Source organism: Coloeus monedula (assembly GCF_965178545.1).
Source record: "Coloeus monedula genome assembly, chromosome: 4".
Lineage (NCBI taxonomy): Eukaryota > Metazoa > Chordata > Aves > Passeriformes > Corvidae > Coloeus > Coloeus monedula.
The window spans coordinates 19,526,384-19,542,439 of NC_138784.1; the positions used below are offsets into that span (position 1 = coordinate 19,526,384).

The following is a 16,056-nucleotide window of genomic DNA, read 5'->3' on the forward strand; positions in this document are numbered from 1 at the left end:
GAAATTTCTCCAATTTACTAGAAAAGCCCATTGCAAGTTAAAAAGAAGAGGGACTGACAAAAATTATCCAAGCCCTGAGGTGGAGTGCACAGAGTAATGTAACTGCTCCTACCAGCATTGCCTCTGCTTGTGTAAATGGGATTTGCAGACAAAAGATCTTCTCTAACTCAGCAGCACGCATTTATTGTAATTATAATGCTGTTTTCTGCTCTGCAGTATTTCAATTATAAAGAGTCTGTTTTAAGAACTGGTTGCAAACATTTTCTCAGCTGTATTACATAGCACTGTTTATACTGATGGTGTTGTTTATAGAGCATCTGAAGCCTTGCTGGGGCTTGGAGCCCCACAGAACCAACTGTGCTCTTCTCTAGGTGCTTGGTGTCTCGTGGCACTGGTACTAGTGCCCACTTGCTTCAGTAATTTCAGGATTAACTGGCAGTTTGGAAAAGTGAAACTCGCCTTGCACATTCTCTTTCTGACCCAAAGGTGCAGGCCAGGAGTTGGAAGTCTCCATCACTGGGAAGCTGCACTACTTGTTCCCGTCACATTGTATTCTCTGCGCTTATATTTTCCTTATTTTTACTTCTTCCCACCTCTGTCACAAGGAAATTATTTGGGGTATGTGTAATAAGCAATAGAACAGTGTAAGTAAAAAGTGTAGTGTGTTCTCTTGTTGAGGAGTACATTCTGTAATGTCTGTGTTTTCCCCTCAGACAGACAGACAGACCCTTTCTGCAGTGCCAGGGGCTGTGTGTGAGCCCTGCAGCAGCTGCTGAGTGCCTACATTTGATGGCTGTGTTGAAGCAGTGGAGAAGCTGCTGGGTGTGGGACAGGCAGCCTCAGGCAGATACAGTGGCAGACCCTACACAGGTATCACAAAAAACAGCTGTTTATCCATCCTTACAGACACCAGCTCCTCACAGACTGCTCTGATTGTAGACCAATCTCCACAATTAGAGAGAAGGAGGTAGTAGCTGTAATATCCTGAGCAGATTTTGATGGTTCAGGATATTTTTGGCCACTGGCTTGACCTGGAAAGATGAATTACCACTCTGTAGATTTCCATAACAGGGAGTAGGCAGACCAGCAGCTGAGGTATTCACACAACAAGCTTTCATGATTTCCCACAGGTACCCCTCACTGAGTGCCTGATCTCCCAGCAAGTGTGGGTGGATCCATCCCTCCCCATGTTACAGAAAACCCAAGGTACTCAGGAGGCTTCACAATCCAATGGCAGCACAGCCAAGAGTACAGAAGATAAAAATATTATTTCTGCCTAGTGCTCAGTGAGCAGATCAATAGGGAATTAATAAGGAAATGGAGTCGATAAGGACACGGCTTGCTGCCTGGGAGCTCCTGGGAGACAGGAAAGGGAGAGCTGCAGTGCCTCAGTGTGTGATGGCTCATCCACTATTACAGCTTTGTGCCAAATGACAGTGCAGGTCTGCTTGATCTCTGGTGAATGAGTTTAATTGTTCAGTAAACAAAAGTGATGTTGTCAGTCTGCACTGTGCTGCTTGAACTGCGAGCAATTGCCGTTCCACCAACTCCACCAATGTAAGGATGTGCTTCCATGCACTCCTGCTCTGCCAGAAGTGCTGGCTGCCATGGCTCTGCTTGGCAAAGCAACACATTGCTCCTGTGAAGTTGTAGCTGTGGGAAAAGATGTTGAAGTGCACACAAGTCACCTAGTGAAATCCTAGCAATTGGTACTAAATCCTGGAAAAGTGATCCCCAATGCTTTAACTGCTCCCTTTCCTGCTTTCAGACACAGGTGGGATTCCCTGCTGGCAAATGTTGGCTCACCTCTGTTAGCTTCAGGGCAGAAAAGTGGTGGAGGAGCATAATGCGTTTTCTCTGACAGTGAAACTGCAGGGGAGGTTTCCAAGGCAAACTTGGCAATCAGTCCCAACAACCACCTGTTGGTGCCATTGCAGGTGGCCCATCAGATAACTCGTTCCTCAGCCCAGCCCAGAGGCCAGTGACACAACACCCTGACCTAGCCAGGCTTGGGTAATCAGTGCAATCTAATTATGCTCTCCAAGAAGTGAAAACTGAAATGAAGTGCACAAATGGAGGATGACGCTGGAATTGGAGATGGAGAGAATGAAAAGAACAAAAATTCTTTGTATGTAGGAAAAGCTCTTCCTATATGTAGTTTGTAAAAGGGGAATGGAAATGGAGCCCTTCAGAGATGCCAGATGAGTTACCCATAAAACAGGCCCGACAAACAGCTGGCATTCAGCAATTGTCGAGTGGGTTATAAACCTTTCATCTTACCTGCAGTAAAACAAGAAAAACACACCGCTGGATTAGACTGCTTCACTGGTTTACCTGACATATGGTAGTGACCCCAGGAGATCCTGGGGGTTTTTTGGGGTTTTTTCCTGCAGAAAGTAAAGGCTGGAAATACTCCAACTGAGATGTGAATTGACCACGACTATTCTGAAAGATGGCCTTAACATTCTTCCTGCTTCTGCTGCAGGTTTGTGGCTGTTGTTAGGAATTCTGGAGAACCTCTGCTCCTGGAGATCAAACAGTGCTGATCTTACCTGAAATGTATCTCACCACTTGTCTCCCATTTGTGAGTGAGAATATGAGGTGGTGCAACCTCACTCCAATATGAAGAACAACTCTGATGTACTAATGAAGATGTTTTTGCTGTTGTTGATAGTTACCAAGCTTTCGTCCTGCTTCTCCCCAGCCTTGTGTGCTTGATGTTACTGTTGAGACTGTTTTATTGCTCCTCAGGAAAGCACATGGGCTGACGTGCAGAGAGAGAAAAACGCCTGAGCCTTAAAACCCATTCGGTGAACATTTGTTATCAATTAAATCAATCTCCTTTTAACAGTGGAGGGAAGAAAAATAATTTGTCTTCCCTCCTACAATTGCACTCATTCAACGTTTTAATTCCCAAAGCAGTTCTGTCTTACCATCCCTCTCCATGTTTGTTGCCAGGGCAGTGTTTCCCATGGAGGGCAGATCGATGTGAGCATCAGTGGGTGGGGCTGAAGGAGGTTGCTGGGTTCCTGGCTGGATAAACACACTAAATAAATCCTTGGGTGGACAAACACACTAATAATAGTTCTGGGCTATCCAAGCAACATTTCTGTGTCTGAAAAAAGGTCATCATCTAAAAATTCATGTTTGCCTTCTGGATGTTAAAACATACCTGACAGCACAGAGTCCTGCAGGAGGCATCCACCTCGTGTAGTGTGATCCTGTGAATTTATGTACATAAATGCACTGGTGTGTGTACCTGAGAATGCACACATTTCTGCAGCGTTACCTCTGTGTGTGTACATGTCCATCAGCAGGTTCCTAGCCACAAACTCCCCTTAGGCTTTCCCTGCCAAATGCTGCTGACCAAACAGAGCGGGAAGGGGACCAGCCTGCCACGCAGAAACCTTCATTCCCGCTTGTGGCATCTTCTGGAGGAGGGAGCCTCTGGACAGCAAGTAAGAACTCTTGGCCTGCTTTTCTTTGCAGTTCAGGGAGCTGTTCTGCTGTTCAGCCTTCAGAGAGAGGAGAGAGTGGGCCAGGAGGCAGAGAAACCAGTATGAAAACACGTGGTGCTGTAATTTGTGTGGTCTAGCTCTTGCAGAGGAGCTTGCAAATAATACATCTTAGGGCATTGCTTACAGCGTGGGAACTGGGAATGCTGGTTTGGGGCATCAGTAAGGGTCATGAAATCGTGGTTATGTATCCTTAGTACTCAAACACAGGCTAGATGGAGAAGGGAAAACAGTGTAAGTAGCTTGTCCGTATCCCTCATTTGAGGGAACAAAATTGGTTCATAGCATCATGAAAATGGGTAGGAAAGAAAAAAAGCAAGGCTGTTCTTTCAACTCACTACATTTTAGAAATAAAGCCCTAATGCTGTAAGGGAGGCTCGGGTTTCTTCTTAAGCTTTCTCACACACCTTCCTGCTGGGGTTTTATATATCTTAAATCATCGGTATCTGGGGTTGTTTAAATTCAGTTAAATTGCACTCTCCATGCAGTAAAAAAATTGTATTCTTCCAGCCCTTTATGTGTGTGTGTCAGTGTATTTGCCTTGAAAATGCCTCTCAGCATGGACTGCAGGTGGCCTTGGATACCATCTGTGATTTATTTCTGGGAAGAATTAAAATATGAGCACCATTTGTTAGCCTGTTTTTAGTGAGTAAAAAATGTGCAGTGCTGCTTTGCTGTGGCTGCCGTGGCTGCATTTGCTCCCGGAACCGTGAGTGCCCTTCTGACATTCTGATATTACTTAGATCAGGCCCTTGGATCAAGCCTGGAACATCTTCATAGAGATTTCATGTAATACTCTGCGTTAGTGGATGTTACGGGCTGGAGGTGGATCATGTCCAAGTGGTTGGGAGCAACTTTGTGTGGTGGTCTGATTTGAGCTTTGACAATAGGCTTAAGGAGTATTGTGTAGGTGTGTGGTGGCTGTCCTGAAGCTGGATAGAATTGTTGAGTATTTTAATGGTAATTGATGGCTGAAAGGGCTGCTTGATAATTCGAATCAGAGACTTCATGGCCTTTACAACACATTGCATGGGATGGTGGCCAAATTACTTCAGCCAGTGTGATTTATTTTTGAACCTGTTCTCTATATAAAGTTCTAATCCCTGCCTGTTTTGAGGGCTGTTACCCCTCTGCTCAGTTTTTCTGCTTTTTAGTGATAAAATAACAATCAATCAAGGCACAGGCTTTTATTTACTTAAAAACTGAACTGGTATTAAGTGCAACCATGAGCCCCAATGCAGAGACAGTATGTGTGCATTTAGAGCTGTAGAAGCTGGGTGTGCCTGCTGGGATGGACAGATGGATGTGTAACTCAGCCCTGGACACTGGTGGTTACAGGTGGGGTCCCTTCCTATACCATGGTGTCTGTTGTGGGTACAGGTCCTTCAATGCTGCCCTTCAGGGACTTGCTGGCTTTTCAAATACATCTTCTTAGGGAAAAGCCCCCATCAGCTCTGAGGATGACAACTCCATAGCCTTTCTCAGATACTGCATCAAAGCTCTGCCTACTTATGTATTGGAGACTGATAATATGGGGAAAGAAAAATGCTTTTCTGATGGAAAGGTGTTTTCTTATTAGGACAAGGCATCTATTTTGATTTTTATGTGGGTTATGCAGAGAGAAACTTACGGCTCTATTTTGCACATGTTTAAGTCTACCTTTCACTTTTGGCTAGTGATAACCTCAAATGCAAGGGTTAGTTACTCATTCCCACAGCCACTGCTTTTTTCTTAGCCTGCTGTCCTTGTTTTTATGAAAACTGTACAGTATGGGGCTGTACAGCTTCCCCTGGCACCTGGGAGCCTCGGGAGATGGCAGGCGTGATTTCACCCCCATCTGCTTCGGTGAGAGTATGTTGGTATTTTATCCCCTCATGTCACATTTGATTGAAGGGCTCACCTGATGGTCTCGTTTGCTGTGGGGTCCCTCAAGATTCTTTGGGCTCTGTGGAGGTGCCTGCATTGTTCACACTGTCTACAAGTCAGGCATGTTGTGAATTATTAGTCCTTTGCTGGGCTTCAGGAGTGTTGAGGTTTCTGGGATTTTCAAGACTTGCGTGGATCCTGCATAAATTCTTTATGTGAGAGAATAAGCAGACAGCCCCATTTGATAACCTCATGTTGCCTTCCACACTTCAGGGAACATGCAAGTTTAGCAGGAAGGATTTTATTTATTTATATTTAGCTGTGATATTGTTTGACTTAAACTTTGTTTGACTCAGCTCTAACTCTCAGGCTTCTATGCCTGCCCAAGTTTGAAAATGTAATGAAAATTTATAAATTGTAATATTGTTTAGTGTGCTACAGATTGGTTATTTGAATGGCATGCTTTCAGATATTGTTGTGGGTTGGGGGTATTTTTCCTTAATGGATGTCAAGCTCAAAGAATTAACGAGGTTTTTGTCAATTTACAGATTAAATCTACTGAGAGTCTCTGGTTTGGTTTTTTTTGGGTTTTTTTTTTTTTTTGGTTTTTTTTTTTTGTTTGGTGTTTTTTTTTCTTGTTTTTGTTTTTGTTTTTTGGGGTTTTTTTTGGCATTTCTGTCCTGGAGAGGTTTCCCTCAATATCAGGGTGCTCTGCCCTTCAGCCTTGGAGGCTCACCCTGCTGAGAGGGTTTGCTGGTGGCAGGGCGCCTGTGGGCTGCTGTTCCTGCCTGCTGGGCTGATGGGCAGGGGGAGAAGCCATAAAACCAGGACCTTACTTCCTTCCACTGATCCCTGGCTGTGATTCAGCACTTGCTATTTATACCCAGTCAGCCTCTGGAGATCCCAGGTTAGATCAAGATCCTGCTCTAGATGCTGCTGATCAGGCATGACCCCGCGCTGACTTGTGAGCAGGACCTCCCTCAGGATCTGAGCTGGCCCATGTAACAGCAATGAGGATCCTCATGGGACCCACAGTGCTGCTCAGGGATGCTCTTTGAGCCCCAAGAATCAGACTGGGATGGGATCACTCCCTGTCTTACTCCTGGTGTTGTGTCAGGACCCCCTTGCAGCTGAGTGCATGGAAAAGGGTGTGATGTAATACCCAGCTCCAGGCTGTGCTGTGTACAGCCAGGAATCTTGCTGCTTTGTCACGCTTTCACCGAAGAAGATTATGCCTGAAGCTTTCAAAGGAACCTAAAAGCATTAGATCTCTCACTTGCCCAACTTTCAGCAGGATTTCTAGGTGCTTTTTTAAATACAAAAACCCCAGCCTGCTGCAACCTTCTGCCAAGCTGAAGGGTGTTACCTTTGAGGAAATATTGATGCAACTACTAGAACTCTTCAAGAGACAGCCAGCTGCTGCTTGATATTGCAGGATCACCTCTCCTTCTATGAAAGAAATTCAAATGTTGCAAGTTGAAAACCTTTTTGAGGAAGACATAGGATCTGCCTTCATGACCTACACATCATGTAGAGCCGCTCTTGGAACAAGGTGCCACACTGTCATGAGGCCATGACCTGAATTGTTGCCAGTGCAGGTTTGTTCCCCAAAGGATGACTGGTCTCGGAATTACATCAAATCGTGCTTTAATTCAGCCTGACATAGAGCTTTATTGAGAACTCACATAAATACATGAAAATGAGTGTGATGTAATATTAAAATTGGAAAATTGGCTTGAAATGGTATACTGGAGTAAATACAAAATGGGCAGTATTAAAACTTGGCACAGATGGAGACATTATTCATATAACATTCTTACTTTCGTTGGCAAAACAATGCCACTAATTACAGTATATATTGGAATGGGGCAAACATGCCTTAAAAGCAAGTTGCCATCCTGCCAGCAAGTAATTGGGCCTGGGTAATTAAGGCCGGAGTCCATGTGCCTGATGTGGCTGCAGGGAGCCCCATGGATGCTGAGCTTTGTGGTAGGGTTGGACAGGCATCAGGAGAGCCAAGAGTAGCTGTCAGGGAAGTGTCCTGTTGTATGGAGGAGTGGTGAGAGGTCTGACCCAGGGCTCTTCAAGCTCTCCTCTTGCCACAGGGGGGTGACACAGCCTGTTTTGTCAGGGCAGCACAGGGGGCTGAGTTATCGCAGCTGCCTCAAAGGTGGTGGGGTCCCTGTGAGTGCTGAGTTTAAATGCATTATTTAATCAAAAGATGCATTAACAAAAAACAGGCACACTAGATCTCCCCAACTGAATCACTTATTTTTAAATTATTTTTCATTTATTATTTTATTATTTATTTATAGAAGAAAATAGTATGCTTGGAGCTCCTTTGAATATTATGGAGATGATGCAGGCAGATTTTTCTTTCTGCTGCTGCCATGTCATGGCTGCTGGGTTAATGATGATCGGGGTTGCTTACGAGTTTTATAATGGTTATAAGAACTCATAAGTCACTGGGAGCGTGCTTTCAACAGGCTTTTTGTCAGCCCTTGGAGAGTGGTGAAGGGCTGGTCACTGGGCTGGAGCATCAGGAAGAGTCACCCTCATGTGACATCTCAGGACTGTCCCAGTTCTGAGAAGTGTCTCTGGGCTGCTTTCAGTAACCTCTTCTATCATGCAGTGCCTGTGGGGGGCTGCCCAGACCCCTGAAATATGACATTACAGCCTTTTCCATGCTGTCCATGGTAGTTTTCCAGGCTACTTGCATGTTGGTCTGGCCCCATCCCCTGCTGCTTGCTACCCACACAGCAATGCCTGTGCAAAACCCACATAACGCTGGGTAGTTGTCGCACTAATGCCTTCCTCCCCTGAATATCCCTGGCACCAAACCAGGGGATGTTTAAAGGCAGGACTGTGAGCAGAGCTTGCCAGTTGTTTAAGTGGTCTCTCTCGATCTGAATTAAAAGAATTAAAATTCTTAGAGGATCATAGGTTGCAGTCATGACAACAAATTTCCTCCCTTTCTCTTCTTTCTGTAATTGTCTTGTAATTCAGATAGGAGCCAAACAAAGCCCTTCAAATTTTTTTTAAATACCCCTACCATTTCAGATAATAGTGGCATTAAATGAAAAAGCAGAATAAATGGTCATCAGCGTTTTGATGACTGTATCTGTTTTATACCTGGCATCGTCTTGGGAAACTGGAAATCTCTTGACTGTGCAAGTCAATAGGGCTTTTGTTCAGTGGAATTAGAGGGAATTTTGCTAACCTAAAAGAAGTGGGGATAATTACTAACAGGAGTTCTTGTGCAGTCTATACCTGTAATAGTTAAAGGGAAGGCTGCTGAAATTTATTCTGACAATTGCAGATACAGCATTGGAGGAACCATTTGAATTATTCATTCTGCAACAAGGAAACATCCCACTTGTCTTCTCTTAAGAAATGAAATCTCAGTCTGTTTTAAAATGTACTTTCATGGGTTGCTTTCCCATAATTTTGCTATTCCAAGACTTCTATTATAATTATCCTTGAATGTAGATTTTAAAGAAAATTATTCTGATTTCTAAAGGAAAGGATAAACTGATTTTTTACATGAACTGCTACTTGTAGAATAAGTTTAATGAAATTCAGCTTTGTTTCATAAATAATGCAGCACTTGCATTTGATTAGGTGAAGCCTAGAGGAATTTCTGCCTAATCAGATGCATAGCGAGAAGGGTATTGCCTGCAGACTGTTACCATTATCAGTGGTGGTGGCAAGGAAAATACAGCTCTATATATGTCCACGTAGAAAGCTTTGTTTCATAAGAGAAGCTGCAAAACAAGCTAGATATGTTCTAATAATTGATCTCCTGCATCTCAGTGTCCTCAGAGTGATGGTTTATAAAACAAAGTCTGGATTCTGAGTATTGTCGTTATTGTGGCATGAAGAGACTCCAGGTTAACTGGAGACCTCCTTGTCCTGGTAATGTGTTTCTAACCCTTCTAAGAAATAAACACATTCTTCGTATCAATGAAGAATGGAGAAGAGACAATGTTTGCATTAGAGAGCTTATGATCAAAATAAGCTAATGCTGAATATTAGGATTCATTGAGACCAATTCCAGAAGTCTTGATAAACATCACAAACCTCCTGATAACTTCAAAATGGGAGAAGTACATGTGTCTCCCTCCATTACAACAAGCCACCTACAGCAAAAGCAAGTTCTTGAGTTGGTTCAGTTGGTAACTTGTGGTCAAGGTTTATGCTCTTGCATAAATCCTGCCACAAGACTTTGTTGTGCTCTGTTTTTATTCCCAGGGAGCTGTTATTGACAGCAGTGGGTGTGCCTGAACAGAGGGTAGTTTAAATAGGGCTGCTAGTCCTTTATTCAACATCCATGTTAATGAATAAAAAAATGATCTGGTCCACATTCTCTAGCCTGGAGGTCAACTGGCATAAATTGATGTGGAAGTATTCAGTAAATGTTTGTATCTCTGAGAGACAGTGGCCAAGTCCACCTTGGCTTTTGGGACCAAACTCTGATGTGGGCTCAGGCCTGGACCATTCTTGGGAACGATTTGAGGGTGGTGTGAAAGCAGCATAAACTGAAAGAGGGCAAGTTTGGATGGGATATTAGGAAGAAATTATTTACTGTGAGAATGTTGAGGCACTGGAACACATTGTTCATAGAAGCTGTGGATGCCCCATTCCTGGAAGTGTCCAAGGCCAGGTTGGATGGGGCTTTGAAAAACCTGGTCTAGTGGAAGGTGCCCCTGCCCATAGTGGATGGGCATTGGAAAAGATGGTCTTTAAGGTCCTTTACATCCCAAAACATTCTGTCATTCAGTGATTCTGTAATGGCATGGATGGTTATGGGCTCAGACTCTGGCTCTGGTTACTTTACCAGAGGTGATTCTCTCTTAGACTTGGTTGTTCTGCTGAACTCAGTTGAGTGGCAGCCTGCTCTACCACCATAATAAAGCAATATTCCAAATGAAATACTTGGAGAGAAATAAAAGCGCTGAACCCTAGCGGCAAAGCCCAAAGCCACTGCCTTAGCTCGCTGGGGTCAGAATTTCTCTTAACTTTTGTTCAGATATGTAAAATTGCAGATGGCCTAAGTTCTTCAGGCCAGATGCTAAGTGGGTTTAAGCAGACAATTTGTGCTTGCTGAGGTTCTGGGTTTTCACTTACATTTCTTGGAAAGGGCAACAAGATGTAATGAATAAATGTAAAAGACAAGAAATAGAGCCCAGGATACAAGGGAGACTTGCTGTGATTTGCTGTTGAGAGGTTTTAGCACTGAGCTCGGAAGTGTATTTATGGAGCTGCTGGTCAGAACTGTGCACTTTAAAGGTGAAATCAGTTCCCTTCTTTAATCTTGAGTTTTCATTCACTCCAAATTGGTGCAAGCAAATCTCCTGGGCCTAAAATGCCATAGGAGCACTAAAGGCCAAGAACAGAATTAATTTCTGAAAATTTGAGAGAAAAACCATCAGGTTTAGGGCTGTAAAATGTTAATCTGTTTCTGACTTGCCCAAGAATTGTCTGAAATCCTTTTGCCGGCTCATAACTCAAGTGACTTCATGTCAAATATTAGAGCTGGTTTATGTGTGAGTACTGACAGAAGTAGCTCATGCTTTTATCATAGCTTTCTGGTAAAAAAAGCTCAAAAAATGCAACTGCCAGAGCTTTTTCTTGGTCCAAAACGATGTCAAAATCCCATGGAGAAAATGGGAAACAAGACCGAGCCCTTGGTCATTTGCTGTGAGATGTTCTTTGCTCAAGAGTCTGGTCAAGGTGTTACACAGAGCTGCATTCCAAGTGCTGAAGAACAAGCAAGCTTGGCCCTTTTCTTTCCTCCCCTGCTGTTGCTCTGGAACACATTTCTCCCACCCTGGAAAGACTTAGACTAGATGACAGATGGATTTGAGGGCCAAGGTCAAGACTCCACACTACACCCTCATCATCATCTTGTCTTTTGCTGGTACTTCTCCAAGCACAGGAAGCCTCTCACATCCCAAAATGCATCAGGCTCACTGGGGAGGTTCAGTGATGGAAAGTGGTGCTATTTCTATGTCAACTCAGTTCTCACTACAGATTTCCTACTTTTTGCTACTCTGTGACAAGTTCAGGTAGGGGTCTCTTCCTAAGTCACTTGAGCAGCGAATACAGGTGGCAAGGGTGAGTGTGGACACTGGGCAGTGCACCTGAGGGCTTGCAGCAGAAGTGGTGACCTCTGCGAGATGGGATGTTCATCTGTGTGGGAGGGATGCTGGCACTCTGTAGTCTTTATTTGCTATGAATGATGGTCACTACATACATCTTTTGCTATTATAACAGGCCACTTTTTTAAAAACACACATGGCTGCATCCCTGAACAATTTCTCCTCAAATATGTGGCTTTGCAGTGGTTGTTTGCTAGGTGGAAAAAGGACTTGGGGCTTTTCTCTTACTTAATGGTAAGAAACATCCTGGTTTTGTTAGTGGTGCACACCCATTTCTCCCAGAGTTCCCTTGACTGTTTCCAGCTTCACCCCCAAATAAGACCTTGCCAAAATCATTTATGAGCTGTGGAGTGAAAATGTGACTGATACAAATGTTGCAGCAGTGTATAAAATGCTAAATTATTCATGGTACTTAAGCACAGAAAATCCCAGGGCTGAACTGACATGGTAAAAAACTCCAGGCAAAGAAAAAAAAAAAAACCCACCATGGAAAGTCTTGGATTATAAACAGTTGCAAACTTTAGTCAGGCTATACTATAGAGTCTTAATCCCTTCTTCCTTTAAATGCCCCTTCCCATGCTGTACCCTGTGCTTTCATAGCCAACTACTTTTAATGTCATTATCCACATCACTTTCCCATGATCAGGGACCTAAGGCAAAGAACTGTCAGATGACTTGTCCTCAGAGCATCAGAACTTCTCACACAGCTGGTCACCAGGGACCTCTGTGGGCGTCTGTCAGAAATTTATTTCCTTATCATAATGACCCTCAGTTCTCACCTACTTACCGCACAAAGGGTCCTGGATACTTGAATCTTGTCCTGGATCGCTTCCACGTCTGGAGTTTTCTGGTGAAGGACCTATGTACTAGTTTGAAAACAAACCAGTGGGAGGCACCAAGTCAGAGTAACAATTTAATAGGGAAATTTTTAAAAAAAGGCAGAAAACACTGGGTTAAACTGACAGAGTCAGGATATAACCTGACACCCTGTTAGTCAGGGTGGCGGCAGTAGTCCGATAAAATGGTGGATGTGGTTCTGTCGAAGCAGTGATCCAGTGGAAAGGATCTGCTCTTCCTCAGAAGGTCCAGTGGTGGCTGTGTAGTTCCTGTCCTCTGGAAATCTATTGGAAAGGTTGTCTCTGGTGTTCAGAATCTTCAGATTATATCCAGGATGGGATGCTTGGTTCCTCCCTCTGGGTGGAGCATCTCACAATGGGGTAATGAGTCATGAGGCCAGGTGTTGATTGGGCTCATTAACAGATGATAGTCCAGAGGGAGTTATCTATGAGTCAGGTGGCAGGACAATGATGGGCCATTAACAGCAAGATAGTCTGGGGGGAGGAGGCAAGGAAACACTGCCCCACCTGATCTCAGCAGCTCATGAGGATGGTAATAGAATACACTGCAACCCAGGATAACCTACAAACTAAAATATTAATGTAGGAGCACAACTTTGAGAATTTAAACTGCTGAATGGACTATGACCTGCTGCTTAATTCGTGGAGAATTTTAACAGAGATGCACTGGGCTGAATATGTAATCTGGTAACTGAAACAGGCAGATATAAAGATCAACGGGTCAGATAAAAGGAGAACTGTACTGAACCAAATGCTACAAGAAGCTTAGAGAATTCATACTGTTAAGCAGTCTGGTTTCAGATTCTTATATCATTTTGCTTGGTCCTGAAAGCGTTGTTCAACAGCTGATTTCAGGTTTCCTTTTGCACTTTATTATCACTTTTATTGTGAAAAAAAAAAGATTTTAAAACCCCAACAAATAATTTTAAATGATGTAGTGTTGGATTCTCTATATATCAAAGCATATTTCCCTTGGAAACATATTTTGACAAGGTAGTTCTTGCTTGTTGCAAAAGCATTGTGAATAAAAACAGTCAGGCTGCTTTAGTCACTATGCCTGTTGCTTGAAGGGTAAGATAGGTTTTCAAAGCTATTCAGTGTTCCACTTTGCCCTGGAGGTATATAGGAACCATAGGAGAAGATTTGATTTGCAATCTGTTTGGGAGTTGAAAAGGGTCTTCAGGATTGCATCTGACCTGCAGCAAATGAAGGGAAAACAGGGTTTTTTAGTTGACATTCATCCCTTTATTGAGGGCCAAACAGCGTTGGTGGCAGTCAGCTTTGGATACTTTTACTCAATTCAGCTTTATTTGTCAATTAATGAGCATCTGTAAGTTGGTATTTCATTTTTCCCAGGCTGTACCCTCGTCACGCAAGTGCTCTCAACAACTTGGGGACGTTGACCAAAGACGTGGTGGAGGCAAAGGACTACTACAGACGGGCCCTTCAGCTCAACCCTCAGCACAACCGAGCTCTCTTCAACCTTGGCAACCTGCTCAAGTAAGTTGAATGCAGGTCTGGCACCAAGAAAATTCACATTGCCTGTACATACATCACCAAAGTGTTTTTTTTCTGCCAGCTGGTGAAGAAATGGTGTTATTTCTTAGTGCTATCCAAAAGTGCCGGCACAAAGGTGAGGCTTAGTTTGGATATCCTTGTGCTGTCTGCCACATCACTCCAGGTGCTGTTTGCAAGTGTGTTTCAGTTGTAGGAAATTTACTTGTTCCAAAACAGGCATCAGAAATGAGTTGCCTAAACCCAGATAGTCACCTGAGATCTTGGAGATGTGTAAACCTTTCTAGGGGAGGAAGATGTATTGTTCAAAGGCGGGCATCAGATAATCAAAAAATTCCCTCTCTGCAAGTTCCCACTTCTCCTCATTAGCTGTATGGAAAGTTGTTGTGTAGTTTAGGCATAAGCACCTTATGCTGAGATGCTCAGAGCAGCAGAGGGTTCATTCCCTTGCAGAGCAGGTAGGTCTGGATTTGAGGGAAAGGCTGGTTCACATCCCTGTATGGTTAAAAACAAGTTGATGAGCTCATTATTTCACTCATTGTTATTTAGTGTCAGCCTTTAGCAAGGAGAATAGCAGACAATCATAATCATGCAAATTAATTTGACTAACCACATCTAAAGACTAAACTTAGATCTGTACAAGAAGCCAGTATGATAAGATCTGCAAAGGGTTCAATTAAAAAAAAAAAAAAAAAAAAAAATCTCCATTTAGCACCAGCAGAAAGGTCCTTGTTTTTGTGAGGATATTGTGGTATTTGCTGACAGAACTGCATAAACTACAGCAGTGAAAGTACATTTTTGCTGATATGAACTGCCCTTGTTTTGCTGATAATGGGTCTCAGTAAATCTTTTAGAGCAGACTGGGCTTTGTGCTGGTTATACCATGACAGCCTTAGTGTGGGACTGGTTTTAAAGTGGCACTGGGTCATTAAAACTTGATCTTTCTGGTCCTGAAATGTAACTTTGAGTGTGGATTTGTATAAAGGATATTAAGTGCGCTGCCAAAGTTCTACCTGGTCCGCTCAATAGCGGAGAAATTATCAGAATAATATTACAAGTAAACCTTGAGGTTTACTTGTAATTTGAGGTTAGAATATGGGAAATGAGTAATCTTAAATAGAAAGTAGGTAAGTGCTTTACTGGATATACTCACAAGGTAGGAAAATGGTACAGTCTTATTGCAAGAGAAATGAAAGATCTTTGTATTATTAATCAAATTTGGTTGATTGAAAATTATTTTAGGTGGCAATGGTGTTTAAAAATACATATTGCCTTTTAAATCCATAATGTGTGCCTTAGTTATTATTCTCTGCTATGTTTTGTTTTTTCCTTTCTTAATATAAAATATTAATATGAAAGGATGTAAGTCAGAAGGAGCACCAGGACATCCCACGTCAATTATGCTTAAATCTGGCCTGTCAGTGGGCTCTTATGACCCAGCAGATGGATAAAAACTGGATTTGTTGCACTGGAAAAGCACAAAGGAGACATGTGGGGAAAATTTCGTAGAACTGCTGTTTGTTTTCTGTGCAATATGTCATGTTTTTCACAATGTGATACTTAAGATAGTGTGTGTCCTGTTGGATTGTAAGTGCTCTGCATCCTTCTGTGGTGCCACATTTTGCAGTATGTTAAATTTGTGTCATGCTTGTGCTAAACTTGTCAAAAGGAAGCACTCAGGATCCACCTGCCCTTTTCCCACATCCATTCGCTCCCATTTTCTAAACTTTCTTTGGGCTTCCAAAACAGTGTAGCGCATCTGGACACAGCAGTAGTATTATCCAGATGTATTGGAATCTGGGTGCCCTCATCTCCCTGTTCAGCTTTAAAAAACCTGGTAAAAAATAGGTGGAGTTCACGGTGGAGGAATTAGCACATACACAGAGCAGATGCTGCATGGGCAGATCCTAGATGAATGTCTCCCCTAAAATGGTATCCCAAACCCTTTGGCCAGCACCTTTCCTGGATGATCCAGCAGCTTAGCAAAATATAAATAATGTCTTTATTTATATTTTCTACCCATGTCTCCAAATTATCCTTTCATATAGATATATAAATGTGTATATATGGCAGCCAGTATTCTGCAGACACTAAATGCTAGTGTAATATGGGTAATAAATGAAATAAAATGGAAATTTGCAG

At 43.0% G+C, this 16,056-nt stretch overlaps 1 protein-coding gene across 4 annotated transcripts in view; it reads left to right on the forward strand.

Annotated features, from left to right (window-relative positions):
* TMTC1 (transmembrane O-mannosyltransferase targeting cadherins 1) overlaps positions 1-16,056 on the forward strand; it is a gene marked incomplete at its 5' end in the record, with an annotated part of 152,155 nt that overhangs the window by 114,737 nt on the left and 21,362 nt on the right. For all 4 annotated transcript variants that reach the window (XM_082280324.1, XM_082280323.1, XM_082280322.1 and 1 more), the window contains one exon: positions 13,756-13,899. In XM_082280324.1, the coding sequence (XP_082136450.1) occupies positions 13,756-13,899 (144 nt within the window). The remainder of the gene's footprint in view (positions 1-13,755; positions 13,900-16,056) is intronic.